The following is a 26360-nucleotide window of genomic DNA, read 5'->3' on the forward strand; positions in this document are numbered from 1 at the left end:
CGTGCGTTATTTCGCGAAATGGATCCAGCCTATCTAACTGTATATAAATCAGTGCTTCCGGCATCACATCAATAGGGATATTGATACACATACTCCATTACCCCGGCCCCGCGCGGATGGTCGGCCCCAGGCCCCGCGTGTTCTTAACGGTTCCTAACGCCGCCTCTGTGTGTATGTGTGTGTATAAACATAATATGGATGTGACATCAACAGCTCATGATGATGCTTTGGTGCAATCTACATAAAGTGCTTAACATTTAGATAAAATATTTGATAAACAATGTGGTTTCTCACATTTTCTAAGCAGTCTTATTTTAGATAAATGGTTTAAATGATAAGCTACAATTAATTGATAATATACAATAGAGCAGACTGAAAGTTTATAACTTTTTTTACACACTATAATCAATAGGTTTATGAATGACAAGCCTGGATGATCTTTAGGAAGATAGTGCATTTACTGAAAGTCTAGAAAAGCAGATAATGCATGCAAAACCACTTGACCAAAGTAAAACAAGTTCAATAAAATAAAAAATATAAAATATTGAATGTCAATCAGCCATTTTAAGCCTTCTGCTGGTCTCTGAGATCCACATCAGTTATAGATGTGAATTTGACACAGGCTTTTGTTCAAGAAGCATTTTCATATCTCTTAAGGCCTGGCATATCTGTTCTGCAAGCCTTATGGCGCTGGTATCCTTGTCTGCTGTCCATGATGTTATCAGGAAAGTTAATCTGGTAACAAAACATGACAGTAAGAAGACAGCATAGTCAAACACTTGTAGAATAAAAGGCTCTATGCACATGCTAGTTTTGCTTTCACTCTACATGTATTGTGTCTGTGCTGAATGAGATATTGATCTATATTATCTATTTTGGTCTGTAGTATTTCAATTTGTGTTGGCACATGCTAGTATTATGTGCATGTCTACATCAAGTTAGCTGAATGAGCCCCACACTAACAGACTGTTCTGATGAAACTATGTGAAGAGTGTAAATGTACCAGAATCACGATTTATACCCATCTTTTCCAAAAACAAAAATATGAAACCCCCTTTTCTTTACATACTGCTGATAATATGTATACAGGAACACAAAACTAATAAAGGTGACCAAAGATTGCATGAAGACCAATTTATCAAAATTTTTTTTCTTCTAACAAATCTATTCATGCATCTGCTGTGTAAATCAGTTTTTTGACTTATCTGGCCATACACCATGAAAATACATGTCATTTCAATAACACAATACTAGCATTTTTGCAGCTAGGAAATCACCATATGAAGCATAAATACAACCTGTCTTCTTGAATGCAGTAAAATACTCCATAGCCATGTGGACACATCGGAGCAACCCCACCGCACACTGTCGTGTAGCCAATGCAACTTGTTGAAAGGATGAAGTTACCTCCACCTCCACTGAATAAATTTGATATCGCTTTACATATAGAAAATTACAAGTGATAGAACTCAAGGATGAGAGGTTTCAGGGCGAATATCTACAAAGCCCAAACAAGAAAAACAAAAATACTAGAACAATTTCAATTCATGTGAACGAAGGCATAACCATGTGTTTAAAACAAAACTATGGAAAGGTCCTAGTAGACATCTGTCTCCTTTTAGATTTTAGAGATACTGTCTTGTCCAGAAGGAATTAGGTTGGAACAGTTGATTTCTATATATTCTGAATTTCATTATAGTTCTGATTTGTATTCTTTTAGTTTTTTTTTTGTGATTTATTTTTTAAAGATTCCATTTGAATTTTTTAATTTTGAGGGTACTAATACCTTCATGACATACACTATGACGATGCTAATGAGTTAATATTAATGACTGTCATAGAAAACATTCCTCTGACCTGGCATGTTAAAAGTCACCTGAGGGTTTTGAACTTTTCTTATGTTGTGACCTTTATAACCATGGTCTGGAGGTTTTACTCAGCACAAATCTGCATATTATTTATGTTTTCTTGTAAGAATGGTAAATATATTTTTGTTGTATATGATATATACTAGCCTGTCATGTCAGGATAATTCCATAATTTTACTAATTCTGTAAAATGTGCAGATAACAGTGAATGTATTGATAATACCCATATTCATGTAATTGTAACATATTATGAGCAAAGAACTACTGGATTTGCTTCTTTGGAGCCTCAGTTAGATCTGATCTAATGTACTAATGAAAAGGCACATCTATGAAACTAAAAACAACAAAGTCATTTCTAGATTTACCTTCTGGAAAATGCTGGATCAACAAATATTTGGGGGGTCTCTAAACCTTCTTCTCGTGCTATCATTGCCAAGCCATACAGATGTCTATCACAACCTTGAAAACAACAAAAAACATTAAATTATAATTAAAAAAACCCAAAGAAACAAAACTGATAAATAGGTGTGTCATTTGTCTAATGATGATTGCCCCTCCTTAACAGAAGTTCAATTACTGTCAACATATGACCAATATTCTATGCAATGATTTGTGGCTGTCTGGAAATGTAGTTTGCAAAAGGGTGAAATTCTTATAAAATCATATTCTTGCAAAATAACAAATAAAATTATTCATCTAAAGCACCTAAAACAATTAGAGATCATTGCTAACCTTCTAGTGCTGTTGCTTCCTGCATGAGCTGATTATGTTTCACAACAGCAGACTTAAACAGCTTCAACCTGTCCACATCCTGCCAAAAAAAAAAATGCTTAAAAATGGCAAAGAACAAAAATTATACTGTCAAGGTTTTTAACAATGTATGCAGAATGGAGTTTGTCAATAACTTTTTCTATATCAACAATTATAAAATGAATAATTTTTGAGAAATTTACACATTTATCCAGTCGCACAATTTAAATTTAAGCTACCACATCTGATAGACTTATTCAATTGCATTTTAATAATAATAATAATAACTGTGTTTTTTAAAGTGCATTTTCCCGTTTGGATGTGAGTTCACAGTGCTGTGCAAGAAAGACTTCGAAGAAACCAAACATACGTACAAGAACATAAGCATCAGCAAACAATGAAAAAACAGTAAGTGTATGGACTGAGAACTATTTAGTGAGCAGAACAGTTCTTTTGATTGTGCAAAATATTTGTTTAAAAAAATGGGTTGAAGAGAAAGAGAATTTTAAACAACGGGAACTGAGAAGGAAAAGAAGTGTCTGATAAATTTCTCTCATCTCCATGGCATAGAGAGGAGGACAATCCAAGGAGACCAAGTCCAGGGGTAGGGTGTCAGTAGCTTAGACAGATATCCTGGGATAAGGCTGTGAAAACAGTAGCACAGAGTGGCGATCTTGTAATTGAATGCGAACTTGGACTAGCAGCCAGTGAAGCTTGAGGAGGAGGGGTTTAGCATTAGCATAGTCTTCCTTTCGCCTATGAAAGATAATACGACAATATTCCAAGCCTTTTAAAATTTGTCCAGCAGGGGGTTAGGAAGATTACTTAATAGAGTCACAGTAATCAAGCCATAGTAAATATAAGCTTCAGAGATAAATGTTTTTAGTTGCAGAATCTGACAGGAAGGGTCAGATATGACTGATCCTGCAAAATTCAAGATGGACTTACAGGCTGCGCTGAGGTGAGATTCAAGAGATAATGATTTGTTGATGGTCAGATCAAGATTCTGGATGGTCTACAAGAAAGATGTTTTAACCACAGAGAAAGCATATCTTTGCAATAATCCACTAAACAAATATGGAATAAGAAAAATAGCTAGAATTTTCAAAACTCTGGCTGGCCTTGACCAGTGACCAATGTTCACACTGCAATGCAAACTGGATTAGAATCTGAAGCAAGCATTCTTAGAAGCAGTATTGTTAATTTAAAGTTATCTTATGATACCTGATGTCTAACAGCATTTGGCTGCTCATAAAGTTTAGAATGGCCAAATTGGTCTTCCAAAAGCCATGAAGGTGAAATAGCATGATTTCTACAAGGAAGTATAACAGATGCAGTGCTTCGATATCTAGTTTTAAGTAAACATTAAAAACCTTTGAGTGATGATCTTCCATGGTCTGGCACCATATGCAAGCTTCAGAAGTGCATGATCGAACAGTTTCTGTACGAGCATGATAAAACCGACGTGTTGTGCGGTCTCATAAGTTGGAGCAAACCTGAAAACAGTGATGGAATCTACACTTATGTACACACATTAAACAAGAGATGCTGCTGCTTACAGATCATAGATCATATCTCATTTATATTGTCCAAATTTTTTAAAAAAGACAATGTTAAAGATCATACTAACAGTTTGTATTTGATATTTTTAACAAATATCAATAGATGTTGTAAATTTATAAAGTCAGTGAATTATAGTGGCTTACATACAGCTGTTTAAAAAAGTTTGAACAGTTGTTATAAGTCACAATACTTAAGCAACTAGATGTTTCTAAACACAAGAAGCTGCTGAAAGACTTGATTTTTCAGCTGTTCTTTTTTCAATGGGTCTACCTGCATGCACAAGTTACAAGTAACTGGAGTGAATTTAGTACCAGAAACTATCAACTAAATAACAGTGAATAACCCCCTCTGATTCTTGAGTTGTAAGCTTACAAACACCCCAACTATCCCATAATATGAACTACCCAAACCTGCCTCTTAAAAATTCCCATTACTTATGAGCTTATCTACAAAAGCAAATTACTTACTTGCCATGCATTCGATAATATGCAAGCTGTAGAGCTAGCTGAACATGAGTATCAGGGTGAATATTTGAGACTTGGGATAGTTTTTGCCATAGTCAAAGAAGCGTGCCACTTCACCTCCACACTCTGGCTCTATCAAAAAAAAAAAAAAAAAAAGTGGATAATCAGGATGATGTAGATGATGATGATGATGATTTTGATTCGTATAATGGTGCCAACAGGGACTGATCTTCTCAAACAGGCAAAAACATAGCAACAAAAATTAGTAAAGAGAATACTTGTATGCCAGATAGGTTAGAATCAAAACTGGTTAAATAAAAGTTTGGAAATGGTATCTGAATTGCTCAGATTACCATTGATTGCAAAACAATTTATCACTAAATATTGTCAGAATTTTTTTATCCATGAGCACACTTCACCAGCAAATAGATCTGAAAAAAGTTATAAAAAATAATAATTACTTCTTGACACATTTTTGACTTTTGAATTTAAAAAGTATTGGATAAAGAAATTACCCCTAAGCAATACTGTGTTTAGACACTTGAATGGACATAATAATATATACATACAAAAATACATTGTTTCAAGCTATTCATTTATACCAGTTTGGTATAGTTCTCTTTTGCCTCGGGTATTCTGTCACACAGATTGTTGTCAAGATGAAAATGAAGATATTCTGGTTCAGGGATACTGCGCACTCTCCGAGATCCCTTAAACAGTACAAAAAAGGCATTAGAAAAGAAAATAAAAGCAATGAATTTACATCCTGCTTAGTGTAAAAATTATGTAACTTAAGACTTAATAGAGTTGATCTCTTTTTCTGCAAAATCTCCATAAATTTTCTCAAATGATAATGTCATCTATTATCTTTAGTCAGCACAGAGATTTTGACCTGTTTTGGTTGTGATGTTACATAAACACTCAATTATTATTGGGTTTTTTTCTGGTTCCATTCACTACCTTAAACTCACTTTTCCACTCGCGCTGTCTGCTAGTCCGTGTTGTTTGTTTTTTAATGCTGAGCTGTTCTTTGAGTACAGATTTTTCTGTATTGTTTATGTCTGTTGAAATGTCTGTCATTTGTCTGCTGATATATTTTGGTTGTGTATTTTTTTAAATGGATTTTGTATTCTTCTTTGCCCTTCTTTTGTAACATGCATTGAGCCTCCTGTTAAGTAGGGAAACACTATCAGTTCTCTTTATTTGATTGATATTATCCGATCGCTTATTTATTTCAACAATTCTCATATTTAATATACTGTGTTTCCTGGTTGTCTATATGAGTGATTGCCTTACTGTGTTGTAACAACCACTGCATGAACAGGTTCATTACAGTTCTCTCATAACTGTAATAGTGGTTTGAAGCTGTGCACTAAGATGTAAAAAAAAAAAATTTCAAATATTTTAACAAATTAACTACTGGTAAATGTTTTACCAGTTTTTACTGAGTAAATATCTTTAACTCTCTAGTTACTGTTTTGAACTCTTAAGTTTCTCTTTCAAAATATTGATCAAACCACAATCTGTGAATGTTCTATCCCACAGCTCATAACAATATTCTCTGTATGTTAAAACAAATTTTTGAAAAGGAAATAGGAAAGGATATCATGCCTTGATTCAGCCAAATTTTAGTATCACTACACACCCACACTATATCTGTTAAAGGAAAGCAATTTCCCCAAGTTTCACTACTCTCTCTCTATATATATGATGTACAAAAGAATACAATGTAAAATACTTCAACAATCTCAATGAAATTCACAATGTACATTAAATCAATTACTGAAACAAATATTCCTTCATTACTATTAATCTCCACTAGCAGTCTTAACCCTCGTATCTACAGGTAAACTTTCCAGATGTTTAATGTCTGGTTCTGTCTCATTCCATGCTCTTCTTTGACTAACCAAGCCATTTCTGAAAATCATTTTGAATTTTCTTCAACTTTTACTGAGTTCTGATAGACAGGTGATTTATTATGATTCAGTCTCTACTGTATTTTTTTTTTAAAGAGATTGTTTTCTGTTCTTTTACATATAAAAATAATTGTTATCACTCTCAATAAAACATTATTAAACTATATTACATTAACTTTGATTAATAACATATTCTACACTGTGTCTTTCTTGTTGCTCAATTCATCTGTTCTGTCCTTTCTTCAACAAATATGGCTTTATAGATTCATAACACTCCCTTTCAATATTTTTCTCCTAACTCCAGAAGATGATGACAAGTAACATTTGCAAGCACTAATTCGTTATCAATTTCCTGTAGTAAAATGTGAAACTCAGATCTAGTAAGTGACAACAGTTAGTCAATTTGAAAGCTATCCAACAGCAATAAATAAAACAAAGATCTCAAGAAGGTAAAAAAAGAAAACAAAGCTGTAAAACAAAGTCTAGGTAATTTTTTGCCTTAGCCATATAATTCTGAATTCTGTACTACTGAAGATTTCCTGTAATAATTACAGCTAATCCCCAAGTGTAAACAGGTCTATTCATGGCTCTGTTAACTGATGAACTTCAAAATTATTTTCAAATGACTTCAGTAATCAAACCAGCATAATGAAAACTATATGAATATGTTGTGCTGATGTTTGATATCATTATTATCATGTTTACAAATCATTGTTACCTTCCACTGTCCTTTACATTCCAGAATTTTGCAGTGGACATAATATGTACAGAAGACCAGCATCATGCCATCAATCGGTGAATGCTGAAAACAGAATTTTTGAGTCATCAAACTTAGGTAAGTCTATAGATAAGTCATGCAACAGTACAAAACAAAATGAACATTCATAAGCCTAAATAGATGAATCTAAAAATTGGACGATTATGCATAATTCTCTTAATAATGAAGAAAGCAACAGTACTCCCCAAAACTATGGATATACGTATATATCACAAGAATCACAAAAACAGCACCCAGGAAAACAGAACAGCATATAGAGAAGAAAGAAAGAAGAAGTTTGAAAAAAAGCCTGTAATGCCTTTGTAATGTTTGTTTTGTTAGGTTTAAAGGTAAATTCTAGTCAGTTAACACAACTGTATGTTGAATATAATTTTCATGCTCAAGAAGAAACATCATCTAACATACTTGGTATACAAATCACTTTGTAGTGCCAATCTCAACTTTATAAAAAGCTTCTTTTACCATTTGGCTACAGGCTCCTACAACTCTCTTAATCCAATATCATGCTTGTCGTTAAGTGCAGGGATGGCTAAGGTGCAGGGATGGTAATCTTTTTGTATTATTCACTCAAAATCTTTACCTTATATGAGACTTTAGCAAAAGAAATGTATCATTACTTGACTACCACCATCTGGGACTGCGTCGGAAATTGCCAAGACTTACTCCTACAAAACCTAACAAATCAGGTATACTGCAGGAAGTATAGCTTTAACTCAGTTTAGGGGGCAATAAAAAATGTTAAAAAAAAAAAGTTAAAGTACTATTTTTTAAGGAAGCAGCTTCAAACGTTTTTTTTTTACAGGAAAATAAACATTTTGCTAACATGCTTTACATCCCTTCAAAAGGAAATGCAATTTATGCTTAACAGAAGTGTATTTTGCATCTGTTTCCATGACTTGAAAATGTCATTCCAGATACCTCTTTTCCTATGAGATTAGAAATTTGAAAGAATTCAGAAAACTAAATGGAAAGATCACATTCTTTATAGCTTTGACTGATAATTTAACTTCATATTTCATCTCTCATAGTTTTATTGTAATATGTTTAAAAAGTGAAGAAACTGACAAGCTTTAACCACATTTTTAAAATGGCAATAAAGGACAATAATGTTCTATCACTTTCAAATGATACCAAGGTTCTTCCCTTCTACAATAGTTTTGAAATCCTTCTCACAGATTATGCAGAATTGGCAAAGAGATGAGGTTTCAAGGATTATCTATAAACTATACAGCCCAGAATATTTGTGGAGGAATAGGATGTCTGAGTACACAACTTCAAAGCTTTAAAGAGTTAAAAAGAAAGATCTCAGAGCTTAATCTACTCATGGAGTGAACATTACTGTATTTGATAACACAACTCCCAGCGAATGTAGATATATTTCATTAGGTGTAGATAAAATTTTCAGCATTAATTCTCATTAACCACAGCATGTCTATTTTTGCTTATGTTAATGACACAGGCACAGATATCACAGGATTGTTGATTCTCCAGTCAAATAAAAGAATAAAGATAAAAATCATGTGTTGCAGAAAACTTCTTAAGTATTGTTTCAGTTACTTACATCACAAGTTGTGGCAAATGTTCCATTCTTGAAGGAGATGAAGTTCAATGTCTTATCAAGCCATTTGTTCAAAGGATTACCAAAAAGTGCTTTCAATGACAGCTAGAAAAATATAAATAAAACTTCTTATAACCATTATCTACAAAATATACTTTGATAATGATACAAAATTGAATCATTCATGAACATTTTATTCAAAACATGCCAGTTAATGCCAGTTCAAATGATACAAAATGCATCATGACATAAACACAGGTGGGCTTATTACAGCTTATCTGCAAAGACTGAAAACTGAAGCATATTGCAAAAAAATAAAATAAAATAAACAACCTAATTTTGCTAGATAATCTAGAAGATATGTGAACAAAAGGAAAACCAGTGCAACTGGCTAATTTGCCATGTGGCAGGTCAAAGATTTCTCAATCCTCAAATATGGTAATATATATTTTATGCATATATCCAAAGCCAGGGATAATACATCCATTCAACTACTATTCCCCCCTTCCTTTGCACAAAAAGGGCTCAAAAGCTGCCTATGTGGCCTTTGATTCAGACATCCAGCTAATTCCAATATAAACAGATATGAGAGATTCAGGCATTGTGGTTCTATTTTGATGTGAGAATAGAAAAAAATTGTATCATAAGGGTATGAGCTTCGATCTGGCCTTTGTAATCATAACCAGGAAACAGAAAGGCCAATTGCTTTGTTTTGCATTTGGTGTGAAGTAAAAAAATGTGTGAATGTTGTAATGCATGCATGGCTGAGCAGAGAAACATGAGCGTGATGTGACATAATGCTTTCATAGACATTCTTGGGAGATTGAACTTCGATGTCTTTCTGAAATATTGCTTTTAAGTATTGCTTTTTATCCACCCAATTACCATACAGAAATATTTGTCTTGATGAGGTCAATGCTTAAAAATAATTAAACACCACTTTGAGTTTTGATTTGCCATGCCAAAAAGATGATGCCTACATCTGTGGTAGGTGATTACTCTCCCACCAACCAAAACTAAACCCCCTGAACTTTTCAAAATAAGGTAAACAGCTTAGAAATATATAAACCTTAACCTTGAATAATAGTGTAATCATATACAGACTGAAAGGGACAGAAAACATCTAAACTGAGAAAGAATACTTACATCATCTGCATTGGATGGGCTATCATCATCAAGTCCCATTACAAGAATGCACTCCTCAATCTTTTCTAAAGTATGAAAGTTTTCAGGGTGTAGTGCAAGCAGGTGGCTCCGTACCTATAACATTTTTGCACAACATTTTAAAGCTCTTAAATTACCAGGTACATTCAATTCCAGTTGGTCAGTCTGCAAGTTTGAAAAATATTAAATTTTAGTGATTAAATAACTCTGAATGCTGAATTTTGATTTGTGACTCAATGACTGAATCATAAGATTTTAGAGAAAAACATAACACTGCTACATTTGTATTTCTAAGCAAATATGCACAGAGATCTCTTACTCACTCCTTCACATCATGCAAATTCTTTCTTTCCCATTCCTCTCATTCACACACCTAAATGTACATATACACACATATACCAACTGCAAACACAAAGAACATAAGAGAATCTTAGTTCTGTTGAAATCTACTAGCAGTTGTGGGATTACCTCTGCCCATGAAGTACGTTCTAAAGCAGTGAAATAATGCATGCCAGAAGCCTCTGGCAGTAATGCTGCCCTGTCAATGATCTTTTGTAATTGTGCCTGAAGCTCAGGGACAGTCAACAAGTTATTTTGATCATCTAGACACTGAAAACTGAAGACATGACCCTTGCACATCACCACCACATGGCTTGGGCATGCACCTTCCAGCTCTGTGAACATTTTTTCAGCATTATTATTATTAAAAATCCAAAACACTAAGCATACAGTCCTCCATCTAAAGGGAAAACTTCTCACAAATTTTGAAAACATGTTCATTCATTAAGACTTACATTCTAGCAATATATGTATAATAATAAGCAAAAAATGACAGGAAAATTAGTCATTATGCACATTTCCACTAAATTTGAAAATTTAGTTTTAGATTTGCACTTGACAAGAGACATGGAAAACACCAGTGCAACAATGCCAAAGTCTTTACCTGAGTGAAAATGCTCAACAAGATGATCCTTAAGAACACCAGGAATTTTGCATGTATTGAACAGACGATGAAACTGCTCCATACAAAGTGGTGTTCCTTTTCCATCCTTTTGAGGCTTTAACTGCTCTCTGTCAGGTAACCCAAATATTGAAAAAAAAAAAAAACCCATAAAACTCTAGTTCACAATAGCTAATGATTAATAAACAGTTCCCCATCCATAAAATGCATGGGGTTTTCAGACCATTAGGGGTTTTCAAACCTTCAGTAAAAATTATGGAGATCTTGGAGAAAGTGTACAGATCGTTGAAAATTGTTATCTTGATCCTTGGTATGAAGAATCTGATTTTCATATTTTTAGGCATATAAAACTGTTACTGACATTTGATAAGCAATAATGAAATAAATATCAGCATTCAAATGTCTTGTTTATTAATGGTTCATGCAAATGACACTTACAACATAAATTCTTTTACATTAGCAGACTCCCCTTAACAAAAATCTGAAACTCTCCTAAACAATTTATATTTTTATGTGATGGAAGTGATTTTGGATCACCGTCAGCATAGCTTTACTTGGGTGACTGATCAGGCTGATCATTGGATAGTTCTGACACTGCCTCACATTTCCTTATTATGGATGGAGATCCAACTACCATGATAATGTATCTTTACTCCTAACTGTGAGTGTTAGATGTCTGTATGAGTTTGTATGCCTGCCCTTGTAAGCAAAAGAAAAATTTCTGTCTTGGGTCTCCTCGACAGACAATAAAGTCTGATTTGATTTGATTTGATTTATTTTAGGCAGAGATATGACCAGTGGCTGCATCCACTCTTGTAGTCATTGCTTGGTTGCCCAGATCTTCCAACACATGATGGAAAGATTCTTCGCTATTTCTTCTCTGCCACTTTTATCAACTCTGCAGGGGCATTGCCACTCCAGGGGAATTTCCTCTCTTCAGGCTCTGAATTGCCTGCTCTATCTTTTCAAGTAGGAACTGCAAGTCCTCTGGATCAGCACTGATTTCATGGTTGTCCTGGGAAATGTTCAGATCTGTCATCAGCAGGAAGATGTAAAGCTCAGTGCTGCACTCCATCTAGCAGTTTTGAACAGCTTTGCCATTAGAGAGCAGGTAGCAATTTCTGTCTTCGATCATAGACATTTTCTGCTGGCCCTTGATAGTAAGGGTCTTGAGCAGGTGGTATACCTTCTGGTAGTCACTCCATCATCAATCTCACTGCATCATCTCTTTGATCCAGGCTGCCCTTTATGCCTTTCTGTATCTCGTGGATTTCCTCTCAGTAAATAGTGGCTGCCACGGGGTTTTTCAGTTTTTCCTTCTTCAGGGATGAATAGTGGTCACAAAACTCAGCAACTTTCTTGTGACCCAGGACTGTTTCTTAGCTTTGGGTGTCCAAGAATTTTTTCGGCCTGGGTTGATCTGACTTTTGGTATAGGGACAATAATTATAGTCAAACACAGTTCATGGCAGGATTGATTCCCTTAAAAGCAGTTGGTCACTATGGTTTCGAGTCAAAATGATTGGTGACTCAGTGATCAAGCAGTCTCTTTATGTTCTTTATTTATGTTAATTTTGTAGAAAGTCATATTCTATGGCAAATGGTTGGCCAGAAGTAGTCTATTTTAAAATGTACATAATTTATTTTTTTTTAAGTCATATAATAAAGCACAAACTGTCAGCCGTAAATCGTAAAAGAGATAACATTTGCATCCATGAAAAAATTTTGTGATGCATCTAACGCTGGGGTTGTAATACTTTGAGGAAGTTTTACTGTACACCTAAATTTTTTTTATAATGTTTCCATCTAATTTTAAGACTGCATGGAAATAAAATCATAAGCATTTCAAAAATCTTCAAAGGTACTATATTTAACTTACATAACTTTTACTCTTGAAAGACTGCATAACCCTACCCATCCAAAAATGAATATTAGCTCTAAAACTGTACTTTAAAGAAAATAAGTAATATAGAATAATCGTAACTTTATCTGAATATCTTGAAAATAATATGCTGTTACCTGCGAATCGACTGCCAGAATTGCAGGGTGAAGAAAAGCAACATGGCAGTCCTAGGAATCTGCGTCCCTGTTTCTGGTTTCCAAATATCATAAATATAAGGGCCTGGTCCAAACATGTTCATCAGTGGTGCAGGCAGCCGAGTTTCAAAGTAACTGTCTTCCCACCATTCCTGTAGCTAAATGGGTGATATATGCTCTCATAATCTACAACTACACTGATTTACATAAATATATTTTCAGCCTGGTTATGACATGACCATACAGGTATTAGGTTTGCTATGTGTCCATACATGTGTGCATCAAAAATGAGGCTAAAAGCAAATGTTGCTAACAGAGATGAGAATCATATCATGCACACTTTATTCTAAGTGACATTTTCTATTTTCTCACAAAACCAAATGAATTCCAACCCTATATCTAAATAACTATAAAAAGACAGTTATTTACATCAATTTAAAAAGAAGACTTTTTCAAATTTTAAGGTTTTGTTGTCTTACAGCTAGTAAATTCAAAAAGTGTGGTATGTGTAGGCAAAAGACATATCAGTTTCAAAACAGAAAATAAAAATTGCACAATATCAACAACTGAGAAATGCAAACAAAATTTGTGTTTTATAACATTTAAATTATAGACTGCAGTTACTTGGACAGTGGATATACTGTAAAGTAATTCCAAAAGAAATCTCAAATCAGCAAGGAAAGCACACAAGCAAAGAAAATAACTGTTTTGTTCCTCAATAAAAGTGAAAAGAAGCAAGAAAAAAGTCTTTAAATGCCTAAATGTGCTGAAGGAGATAATGTAGAATTACATAAAACATAGTCCTTAACACATTAGGTATATGGCGTAAAGAATCATATAACCGAATCCTTGGCTGCAGAATTTGCGTGTCAGACTACACTTTTCACTTCAACTTTGAGAATCCTACTTTTAACAAGCTAAGCCCCTCTCACTTAAAAATAACTTCTGCACTTGGTTAGCCTTTCAAAATGTGCAAAAAGGTTATACAGCACTCTTCATTGTCAGTCTGGCTTTCCTGATGTCTTATCCAACATGCTCTGTCCAGTCAAACAGTTCACTTAAGAGTGACTAATTATGAGACTATCTATGATGCACTGTATCTGTACCTATAGTACATGGTCAGAAATAATTTGATGATCGTTGTTTTATAGCACACAACCCATGACAAGGAAGGTCAATACTGTATACACGATGGTCTTACAAACACTTAAAATAGTTTAAAATAATCTCAAAATAGCTTTAAGCTTACCCAATTTCTACGCTGCTTAGATCTCAACACCAATTTATCATGAAGAAATTGCCCCTCACCATGGGCAAACTTCCAACACAGATGTTCTGTTGCTTGGTACTCTTCATTTGTCAAGAATGGTTTTACTGAAACATGCACACACATATACACAAAAATAGGACATATCATCAAAAACAAAATGTATGATGTAGGAACAAAATAAAGTATTGACATGGTACTGAAGTATGTCGAAACTTTCCATACATCCTATCATGACAAGTTTAGTAAAGATCTTGATATAAGACTGATTATTACTGAATTTTACAAATTTGTTTGCAACTGCTATTTGTTACATCAAGAACTTTATTTGTATTTTTTAAAGGCCTGTTTCATGGATCTCGTTGTGAAAAAGGAAGGAAGAATATCATTTATGAAAGTGAATATGTATATCAGTGTTACTATCATCTGTTGTCAACAAAAATATTTCCCACACTTTAAAAGATGATATCAGTAAACTACACTAAACACTTGGAGCTGAAGAAACAACATGACAGTGATCATTATCAGGTTGAAAGCATACTTTGCTAACATGTAAATGGTTTATGAGCCAGTAAAAGATGCGCTTTATATAAATACCCTTGATCCTTCTTTACTATCTTAATAGATGACACAGACAGAGATGTGCCACATCTTAAGCTGAAAATATATAATAAAAATAACTGAATTTGTAAAGTGCATAATAGAATAACACAAACCTCTCACATCTGATCTGTGGCACAGAGAGGAGGGAAGCACAAACTGACCAAATTGACTGACTCAGATGCTAAAGGCATTAGTAGCTTAGACAGGCATGCTGGCGATAATAGCACCACAGTGTTGCCATTTTGTAATCACTGCAAGTTTTGACTGGTGACCAGTGAAGCTCATGGAGTTGTAGGAAGGTCTACTTTTCACCCAAGGAAGCCAATATCAGCAGCATTATTCTGAGCCCTTAGAAGTTTGTCCAGCAGCAATTAGGAAGATCCAAAAGAAGAAAGTTGCAGTAATCCAGCCAGAGCAAAATAAAAATAAACATGAGGCCTTTGGAGGCAGAAACTGAAAGATAGAGTAGGATGTAACTGATCCTATGAAACTCAAGGAAGATGGACTGCACTGATGTGAGATTCAACTAATTGCAACTGTAATTAAAATGCAAAATATTTACTTATATATCCTGGTCTTTACTAGAGCATTTTGTTTCACTTCTTTCAGTTGTCAATTATCAATGCCAAATATACACATGCATTCGACTAGTACAAATATACTCTGTTTGTTTTCTTTTTTTGAAATTCATTTTCCAATTAAAAGGTGGTGGAGCAGGGGTTAGAAAACATGTGCATAAAGCCCTAAGTTACTTCATAGATGGTTGATAAACTTTGAGTGATCAGTTTCTTTGTCAGAATTTTTTGGCATGTTCACAATGAAAACTTTATGAAAGCAAACCCCGTAAACAGGGAAAACATGTGTCAGAGATAACATCTGAACTCAGTACTAATCTTCACTGTCTTGACAACAAACACATTACTACTTTAGCACTAGAGTGCCCTCTGATAAGACTGCAAACTTAACTTGAAGTGGCACTGTCATCATAATTTCTATCTTTATGCCATATTATCACACATAAAATAGGTTTACTGTAGCCAGTTCACCTTAATTTTTAAGGATATAACAATTAAGATATGAAATGGTTTTGGTAAGATATATACATGTATACATGTATATCCATGTCTGCAAAAGTGTACATTTTCCTCCTTCTGATGATGTGTGGTGAACGTATTTAATATTACTGCGAAAGAGTCAACTGCCATTATCATCTGCATCTAAAACTCATATTAAAATCTGGAGAACTGATTATCTCACCTGAGTCAAGGTATTTGCGGATTGTCTGTTCTAGTGGTGGCACAGGCAAAGATGGAAGTTCATTCTGATACTGGAATGTTTTCTCATTTGTTGACATCATCATTGCATCTATATTTTCCATCTTTCTTTCTGGACAAAAAATATATAATGAGAGTTATTACATTACAATCTTGAATTGTACCACTAATATTTTGTTCATGAAAATAGGAGATGTCACTTTATCACAGTTTCCACCAGGAGACAGCTCTTTCTAAATCTGACAGCATCTCAGCTTATTCAAGTTTCTGCTTACTACAGTAATGTGTGATAAAAGATAAAATATATAGCTTTATTTATAAATCATGTACTATATATACATGTATACAAATAAGAGTACGTATGTCTGGCTATAAAATAGTTTATGAAAAAACTATATAATTTCCTCACAATTCTTTAACTCTTTTTCAAATCAGCTTCAATGTCCTAAAACTCACTGAAATTGCAATTGGTGCTCAATGAGATGGCTTTGTAACTACAGAGACCAACTATAGAAAGTCACACTTCACCATTTTTAGTACTCTCTCATTACTACATTAGTATCAACTCTATATTACATCCAACTACATTTTTCCTTATTTTCAGTTATCTCTGGGAATTTTATTTTGAACAGTTTTCCTGACAGAAAACACTCTGTATAGCTTGTTCAAACTAGTGAGAAATGGCTACCAATCACATAGGAAAATAAACATCTTTATTTGACAGTTTCACCTCCATTTCATACAAAAATTATTAAAATTTACATGTCTTATTTAAAAACAGAATAAAAAATATCTGGTAAAATCAATACAATGATATGTCTCAATCACTTCTCTGGCACTTCCCTTAAGTAGTGAAAATCTGCAAGTTTGTACCTGTAACGGAGGACGAGTGTGCTCTAAATGCTGGTATACAAAAAAGCTTTCTTATCATATGATAACTTTTTCCAAATATGATGTTTTAACAATTATCAAATGATTTATGGGCAGTGATATCTCCGATTATTGGTGTTTGATAGTCCTGACACTCTGCCAACACACACTGACAAGACGAGTAGCTCATGATCTCCATTTTCTATTCTGTTTCCACAAATTAGTATCTTTCAATTATACCGTTTTGTCAATGTCGTGATGTAGCAATGACAACGGCGAAGGTAAGCTTCTACATCTGCCGTGCAGGTCCAAAGTCTCGATGTTGAACTTTCAACCCAAGTGCACTTTGACCTTTAAATTACTTCCTTTCTAAGTACGCATAGTATCTTAATACAGACTTGCACTAGAAACCATAAGTGGCTCTATCACTTAGACTGCTCTAAACGGGCAACCTAAAAGCAACCGCTTGTTATTGTTCCATGTGGCGGCTTCGTTTACTTTTAGGAAGGATGTGATTGTTAGTGGGAAAACATCTCTTTTGTTGCTGGTCGAAGACTGAGTTTATACCTATAGTTGCTATTGTAGACATTGCCCATTGTCTTTTATGAGTTGCTCGATTGCGATCTGTGCAGCTGGTAATGTTAATTTAGAATGTTGAAGCTTCTAAGCTAATATGACCCCTCGTTCATAAAGGTAAATAAATGTACCGGGTTCTGATAACATAAGCTCTGGGATCGTTGAAACGACGGACATATTAATATTCCGCGTTATGAGGATGTGCCAAATGAAGATGACCGGACTGTATTAGAAAAATATAATTTTGTACTTATATGTAGGTTTTACAGGAAAAATAATTCATCCCATGAAAAAAAGCCATAATACCTCTTTTGAAGCAACAATTTGTGACGCAGTCATATTTTTGGCTAAACAGGGTATGCATGCAGGCTCGGTTGTAGGCAGCCTCAGTCGCCCTGGTTGCTATCACGCCGATCGCTCCATCAGAGATGTCTAAGCGTAAGGGAAAATATCATTCTCATTGTATGACACTTGCAGAACATTTAATGATTTTTCATTTAATACAGGCACCTCGGCAACTGATATAAACAATCTTTAAGTGAAAATAGTGATATTTTAGAGACACTTGCACAAGTCTTATCCAAAAACAGGATTATTAGCATTTCAGGGAATGCTGCTACCTGTACATGACCGCACTTTTTTTATCGAGTGTCGGGAGTACGTCATAGGTAGGTCGATCCTATTTAGAGGGAAGAGAGGCTCGGGTACGATCCATTAATTGTTTACAGGGGAAGTGTGGAGTGGGGCGAGGTTTATTCCTTGTTACTCCTCGAGGAGCATATAGAGACGCAACACCTTAACTGGACCCGGTTTTGAACATTACCCTCAGTTGGGCACATGTGGTTCCCACGTCCTAAGGTTCTTTTCCAAGTCTGCTTTGGTCTCCCAACTCTCCTCATTCCCTGAGGATTCCAGTCAAGTGCCTGCTTGGCCATGGTGTCAAGTAGATTGCGCAGGGTGTACAATCTATCCAGCCCCATCTGCGCTTTTTGATGTCTTGGCACAGTGGCTGGAGTTGGAGATCTTTTCAGGACATCTTATTCCCAGAATATGGCGTAGACATCAGTTGGTAAAGGTCTGGAGCTTGTTGTTGTTGGTATTTGTCACTCTCCAGGTTTCCTAACTAACAGGCTGGGTATACAGTCGGATTTGTTATTGAGGATGCGGATCTTACTGCGGAAGGATAATGCTCGGGAGTTCCAGATGGGCCGTAGGCTGTTGAAAGCATGCTTGGCCTTGTTGATGTGGTTTTTTGGACAATGCTCCCCAGATACACGAAGCGATATGTTTCCATGATGTTCTAGCTCTCCTTGAAGTTGGGTTGGGAGTTACTGCTTGCGATCATTGATTCTCATCGCTTCAGTCTTAATTCTTTCTGTTGATCTTTAAGCCAGTATTCTCTGCTTCCTCTGCTAGTTTGTGCGTACTGCTTGCCGATGAGATAAGAGTGGGGCTAGGATCGAGTTGTGTAAAATGAACTGCCTTTGATGAACCGATCGAGGGACAGGCCGACTATTTTAGTTTTTGTTTGGTTGGGTTGCTTTGTTTTCTTGCATTGGTTTATATTAACGTCTGTCTAATTTAACTGCTATTGCATTAATGTGGAGTGAATATATATATATGTCACAATACATTTATAGTAACAAGTCAGGTCCAACCTGTTGAAGTATAGTGACCATTGTGGTCATGTTCGTCTATAGATGTCTTCAATGTACGTGCCTCCTCTGAACTACAACATCTCCATACCACCCTGACCGCCACAGCTGTCTGTTATCATCAATATCCACAATTACACATGTTTTTTCATTCTTGCTCATTTCCATCTCGTTCACTCAGAAGCCAAGCATTTCTGCCATGTGCTGAAATCCTGCCACTTAGATACACATATTTTCAGTTCTGTTGCCCATTGTATAATATAATACCATAGTATAAAGGCAAATGCAAGTAATATGTCCATTGAGGACTAGATAAAGATAAGGATCACCAAGTCATGAAGTCTTAATCCTACTCAGCCTTCCTATCCTCTTTGCTTGGTTCTCTTCATTTTTGAGAGAGGCTGTGGGTTTTTGTTGCTATGGAACTGCATAGCTCCCTATATGTGCTGGCAAGCATGCTCCCATGCATATACAAACATGTGATCTATTTCTTTCGTGAACAATTAAATTGTAACCAACACATCATAACTCAGTACACAAGGGACAGTTCTGGGAGCTGTTCGACCCCTTTCCTCTACAAAGACATAACTTAGTACACTACTAGAGTGCCACACATGCACATGTTTTTGTATGTGCAAATGCATGTGTTTGTGTGTTTGTGTGTGTGTTTGTGTGCGTGTGTGTGTGTGTGCAAATGTGTTAGCGTGAAGAAAATGAACAAGAATACAAAGGTTCATAACACCCAGGTTACCACGAAATTTATTTTACCTTATTTCTCCGAAAAACTTGGCATTGAAGTCTACAAAAGAAACTCGATAAGACTGGAGTTGATAGTTAAATCACTTGTATTCTCTCTCTTTGTGACACCAACTCAATCGCCTGTAAACTTGTCCTCTGTAAATGTATAGCTGCGCTTAATGTCCTTTTGCCGATGGAGATGGAAAAGTGCATGGCAATCAATGAAATAGCCAGGCCTTCAGTTACATTGCCAGCATCATGTCATCAGCAATAATCGTTACCGTCACCGAGACGACGGCCGAGGCTGTTGAAGTCTCTCCGTAGAAAAAGCATCGAACCCGTTGTTGCCTTTTTTTCGGTAGGAAATTTGTAATCCGTTTTTCCTGCGAAGTGACACGCGGACATGGCTTTACTCAGTGCGAGGAATCGTCCTCTTGAAGTTTAGTGGATGATACCGTGATCATTGCAGAAACTGAAGAGTTGAGTTGCATGCCCGGGAAGGATTTTTTCACAACAATGAAGTCATTTGGTGAAACCCTGCTTATTATCTTGACATCATCTCCTATCGTCGGATGTCTACAAGTAGGTTCTGAGTGGATGTTGCGAGATGAGTGCATTAAGATATTGTTTTTGGTTCAGTGAGTTATTTAAGTTGCTCCATTTGTACCAATCATCGTGTTGAGATGTGTCGTTCAAATAACATAGAAGGGGTGTTTGATAACGACGTACGACAGGTCTGAGGCAGTGATGGGCTTAGACTGTCTCTCAACCCCTCCAATTTCTGAAAAATAGAGGGGTAGACAACCTGAGAAAGAAAGGTAATTAATGAAGAAATAAATGGGACCTTCATTTTTTTTCTCTAAAATTGTGTTTGTTTGTTTGTCTGTGTGTGTGTGCGTGTGTGAATCAGAATGAAATATTTGTCCTTCACAGCAACACAACTATCAAGTCTCCTGAAAGCAGCGTCGCAGAGACCGAACGAGAAGGCATTGAAAAGGAGGTTCTTGGACCTTTGCGCATTTGGCACATAGTGTTCATCGTCGGCAGTGTTATTCTTGTTGTTTGTAAGTATGTTTTTAGTTGATGACGAAAATCTAAAACAAAAACTCGTAGCAATGCACCTGTATAGTGGAACCTGATGAAGACAATATTCTGTGTGAAATATTCTTCCAAATACTCGAAGTATAATGGTAAAATGCATCAAAATTGATTAAATTTATCTGGGTTCTAAAGAGATTGTCTTTGTGAACAGCTGGATAATAAGATGACTTCTCCCCCTAATTCCTAGTTCCTCCCTTCTCCATCCCGGTCCCCAGTGCTTCGTATTCATTTTTTTTTTTTTTGATTGTTGTTTTATTGCCTAGTGACTGTGGTGTGCTGCTGTATGGAGATCAGAATTCCAAGAACAAGGACTGAAATAGAAGAAAACTATCATAAGCGTCGTCTAAATGAAAAGTACCTTCATCAGCTGGAAAGAACTCCCGACGTTATCTTGCGGAAAAAGATATCTCCTCAACATGAAAAGAAAGGTTAAGCATTAAAATATCTCCTATACACGAAAAGAAAGGTTAACAACAACAACAACAACAACAACAACAACAACAACAACAATAATGTGAGCAGACATACGGACGCACGCAACATCACGGAGGATGCCGTATGAGATTAATTCTAGCGGAATTCAAGTTGAATTGTAAAAATGTATTCAAGATGCACCTGAAGAAGTTGTAAAGTTTGCATAAGAAAGTAATTTCAGAACCTTCATGCTTTAATATTCCATTAGTGCATTAATGGTTGGAATCAATAATGTAATAATAGGGAACCGCTAGTTCTATTTTCGGAAAGTGTGTCATGCAGATTTAAATATAGGAACGGTATTTTTGAAAGGAAACGCGAGATAACTGGATAAACACGTCAGATCGTGTAAAATCTGTTAGGGCAATTTATTGCTTAATTTGCGTGTGCTTTTGTGTGTATGTGCATGTGTGTGAGAGAGAGAGAGAGAATTAGATTGTTATTACGGCACAAGGGAATGAAGGATGGTAACTCTGACAGTTATTGTCACTATCCCGATAGGTAGTGCTCATCGTTTTGTCCACTTTTGTATCGACTTCGATGAAGCTGCTTACTTGTGAGTGTATGTGTGTTTTGCAGGGGCCAGGCGTGCGAACCCCAAACCAGCGCCCGAGGGTCGGTCTGCTTCCAAAGGCATCAGTCAACACCAGCATCACCAGGAGGTTCCGCCAGTCGCCTCGCGCGCTGCTCGACCCGATCATGGCAGACCGATGGACAAGCAGGCCATGATTGCAAAGATAGCAAGAAGACAAATGTACGGAGTACAAAATCCACTTGCACTCAGTGCCGTTAGCTTGTTGCAAGGACGACGACAACAGCAGCAGCAACAACACGACTGACTCATCGCTATATCAGACATGTTATATCGTTATTCTCCTCACACTTAGTATATGTCCGCGTGGTCACGCTCATATTTATTTCACCAACCATTGCGTTCACATCGTCTGCAACCGCTTTGAAAAAAATGCATACTGGTTGGATGTTTTTCCCCTTTTTTAGTCGTAGTACATTGTTTTAACTGATATTGTTGAAACTTGTCACATAATGTTAAGATTTTTCTGTAATATTTACGTGTGTGTGGTGGTGGTGGTGGTGGTGGTGGGGGACGAATTTTTATTGACTTTATTCTCGTTTTGTTCTTGAGATCCATACATGTGAATAATTACATCATGTTCATAATCCAAGGGGTGTTCATTGACCTGCGAGACACGAGTGTGGCGAGGGTGGAGACTGCACTGAGCTCGTTCCCACAATAACTAGCCTCCAGGTGAGAATTGCACCTGTGACAAGCTTCCATGGTCACACTGCTTGTGAGCTTTCTCTCTACTTTGTATTGGCATGGGCTGTGTTTTATGCTCACGACGGAAAATCCTGTTTTTCCCACCTCCCTCCAAAAATGTATTTTGATCATCGGGATGATAAAGACTGTTTTATTTTATTTTCTGTAATTTAATTAGAGGATAATAATCTCCCTCGCAAAGTGAAAATAAAATACTTTGTGTACTGTGTTCCAAACGTGTGTAGTTTATTTTCAGTTAAAATAGGCAAAGAAAACGTATTGTGAACGATGAACAGTTTGATTCTCGCTTCACTTTAAGAGCAGCCTTATGACCATTAATGAGATAATTGTGATCAGTGCTCTTGTCTACGCTTTAACCGAGCTTTAACATCGGTAGTGACATCGGTGATGTTCATGTCGACCCTACTGTTGTCCACTACCGACCATCTATAGAAAGGGGGCAGTTGGTGTCGTGACACTGGGGCGAAATCGCCTTCAGATTGAAACACGCTTTCCTTCTATAGACCACAATAAAAATATGTGACACTGCCATTGTGTCAGCCTTGTGCTGGACTGTCATGTATGTCACTTCAGTTAACAACTCTTTCTGTTTACCAAAGTTGTCCCTTTAATACTTTTCGAACATATATACATATATGTCTATTATATGTGTACTATATCGTGCTCAACTAGTTAATAATTATAACAATTTGATCTTGTCTCTCCATAACTGTGTTGTAAGTTGTTGTTTTGCGTACGCGAGTGGAACATAGAGCAAGAGCGTGCGGACGTACAAAGTGGATGTATAAGGTGAACTTACAGAACTTCCCCATCCTCATTAGATTCCCTACTTCTCCCATTCTTCCAGTATTTTCGTCACATATAATAAGTGTGGAATTAGTCTGTTTGCTAGAATTTTCTTTCTTGGGAGCCGAGAACATTTCATGTTTAAAGTTGTAGATATTTAAACACCACCCAAAACGGGAATAAGACCACCATCGCATGTCAAGATAAAGGGACAGCCAAGGTTCAGAGAAAGAGAGAAATACACTGACAGTTACACCACTGATGCTGTTTATCGTGTATTATGTGATTTCATTGTGTCAGTGAAGGCTGCACGCAGCCGATGAGTGCATTTGGATTCCATGCTTGACAGAGGGTGTGCGAAGTATCTCACGACATTGTGCGTACAATGTGTAGTTACAAATAAAATATGAACACAAGATATCTTTACTGATCCTTTTCATGAAATTGTTGTGTCTGTCGTAGGAACATCAACACAGTGTATCAACAATGTAAGTGCCTAGTTCTCCACTTGTAATCTTTCACGCTGGTATTATAGTTTTTCACAAGTATGAACAATCTGTAACTTTGCTACGTCACGCTAGAGCATTCACCAGGCTGCCAGCAGTGAACACCAGTCAGAGATAAAGAGAATGAGTGACAGTTGGATTATTCGGACGTTGACTGCATTTCTCGTGGTTCTGAAAAACTGCTACTTCAGCACGAGAAATACAGACTTTACACTCCGAATGACCTGAACTGTCGCTGTGATTGGTATTGACGGCTGGCGATGTTGCGAATGGTGTACCCCCGTGACGTAGTACACTGTTAGCGTGACGTGACACATTGTTAGAGGCGCTCGTTGATCACAGGTACCAATCGCGTACTTTGGTAGCAGATAACGGATTTACAGATTTACAGATTAGGTTTATATCAACTATATCTACTGATATCTACAAAAAGGCCAAACCATTCAAGTTGGTCTTTATAAGTACATTAATAACTGCCACTGACGGTCACGGATTTCACTGATTTTACTTAAAACCAGAACCTATCTTGCTATCTTTTTAAGTGATAACATAGTTTTAATTTTTAAAAATAATAAATAAATCCCCCGTATTTTCCCACCATCACCAAATTTTGTAGGAGTCCCTTTTTTTTCTTTTTTTTTGTCCATAAAGAAAGGTTGAAAACACGCTCGACGAGCCCCGCAGACGACGATGAGGATGAAGAGATTTGCAGGTGAATCTTTTCGAAGAGGCACAAGTTCAGAGGAATGTCACTGAGAGAGTCATGAAGAAGGTGGCGGACTATCACCGTTGTTTTTTTTCCTCCCCGCTCACTGCCATTTTGGAAGCAACTGCTTTTCTCTTATATGTGACGTATTTTTCTGCTTCAAGTGACGTGGAACAAATGACGCACACAAGACGTCAGACACACGACGTCAGACACAAGACACCATTGTACACGAGACAATATGAGACCTGCCACAAGTCACTACAAGTTCTTCGAATACGAGAGATGCTGCTTCAAATTTCGTACATGGAGCGCAAAACCAACGGACTGTGTTTGTGTGTTTGTATGGGTGGGGGGGGGGGAGGAGAGAGCTAGAGAGAGAAACAGACAAAACTAGAGACGAATAAAGCAATCAGCAAAGCGAAAAAGAACTGCATGTCGACCTTACCCAGTAAGTAAAGGGACACTAAGAGTATATAAGAACTATTTGAATTGTTCACTTCACCTAAGCCACGCAGAATAAGTTCAACTCAAATGAAGAAGATCAAAAAATAAAACACAATCAAAGTTAGAAGGTTTGTGGGCGAATTCAGCATGGAGGACATTGAAAGAACATTACAACGTGATGCCTGTGAACACAAATTACACACAAGAAATCTCAGAGAAAAAAAATCAAGGATCAGCGGCTGACAAGTCTCAAATTTGAGAAGACATGGAATCAGTAACCTACAAGAGTTGAGCTCTAATTTCACGAGGTGTTAGCATTACAGTCGGGTAGCATTACAGTCGGGTAGCGTTACAGTTGGGGTTACAGTCGGGTAGCGCTACAGTCGGGCGAGAGTAAAAAAAAAAAAAAAGCCTGCAAGCTGAGTCTTAAATGGATAAAGACGGTAGTTTTTGTTCTCACAAATGTGTTTTTGGTATGTATGTTTGACAGGTTTTGTTGGAAAACAAATTGAAACCAAATTGTTTACAAAACATAACGCATTTTGGGTACCAAGGGATAAATATACTTGAATATTGATATGATATTAAATGGGGTTACAATAAGAATTATCTAGCATTTAAACATTACATTGTTAAATTACGTTATACTCATCTGATTATTAAAATCAAACTAAACTAAAAAGAAGCACATGTCTGCATGAATATAAATACCGTCACTGTTATTTAAGCGAGAAAGAAATATTTTGAGTTTCCTTTGTAGCCTTTTCTTTATTACAGTGACTTTTACGACCATCTCGTGTGGCGAAAATAACAAAAATTCTTTTCAACTCTTCGATAATTTGCAATAGTCCTTCATTCAATTATCGAATGATTGTAAGGCGACAAGGTCATTTTTATTTAAACAGAATAAAGACATCACATTCACATTTGAAACGTCCATTCATTACTACCAAACAGCCACTCCGTGGAAATAAAAATATTATAAATGAATGTAAATAA

At 36.1% G+C, this 26360-nt stretch overlaps 2 protein-coding genes across 2 annotated transcripts; one reads left to right on the forward strand and one right to left on the reverse strand.

Moving 5' to 3' along the window:
- Positions 1-172: 172 nt before the first annotated feature.
- LOC112564556 (peroxisomal carnitine O-octanoyltransferase-like) lies at positions 173-18329 on the reverse strand. Its single transcript, XM_025239445.1, is given in 19 exon segments — positions 173-735; positions 1299-1418; positions 2234-2327; positions 2601-2679; positions 3992-4092; positions 4095-4114; positions 4649-4707; positions 4709-4777; positions 5248-5355; positions 7280-7363; positions 8901-9002; positions 10044-10157; positions 10530-10735; positions 11005-11132; positions 13041-13216; positions 14308-14432; positions 16186-16314; positions 17955-18080; positions 18269-18329. Coding segments are annotated over 19 exon segments (2022 nt in total). The 5' UTR covers positions 18315-18329; the 3' UTR covers positions 173-599.
- A 1461-nt stretch (positions 18330-19790) lies between these two features.
- On the forward strand, positions 19791-22684 carry LOC112564555. The gene is made up of 4 exons (XM_025239443.1): positions 19791-20623; positions 20952-21105; positions 21406-21570; positions 22196-22684. The coding sequence occupies exons 1-4, from the start codon at positions 20531-20533 to the stop codon at positions 22453-22455; spliced, it is 672 nt and encodes a 223-aa protein (XP_025095228.1). The 5' UTR covers positions 19791-20530; the 3' UTR covers positions 22456-22684.
- The last annotated feature ends 3676 nt before the right edge of the window (positions 22685-26360 follow it).

The sequence above is a fragment of the Pomacea canaliculata genome, linkage group LG5 (assembly GCF_003073045.1).
Source record: "Pomacea canaliculata isolate SZHN2017 linkage group LG5, ASM307304v1, whole genome shotgun sequence".
NCBI classification, from domain to species: domain Eukaryota; kingdom Metazoa; phylum Mollusca; class Gastropoda; order Architaenioglossa; family Ampullariidae; genus Pomacea; species Pomacea canaliculata.

Bases quoted from the DNA above. Each gene is read 5' to 3' on its own strand.
- LOC112564555 (XM_025239443.1), top strand. From the start codon at position 20,531: ATGCCCGGGAAGGATTTTTTCACAACAATGAAGTCATTTGGTGAAACC. The intron at 20,624-20,951 runs GTAGGTTCTGAG...TGTGTGAATCAG, and splicing joins CTATCGTCGGATGTCTACAA to AATGAAATATTTGTCCTTCA. The intron at 21,106-21,405 runs GTAAGTATGTTT...TTTATTGCCTAG, and splicing joins CAGTGTTATTCTTGTTGTTT to TGACTGTGGTGTGCTGCTGT.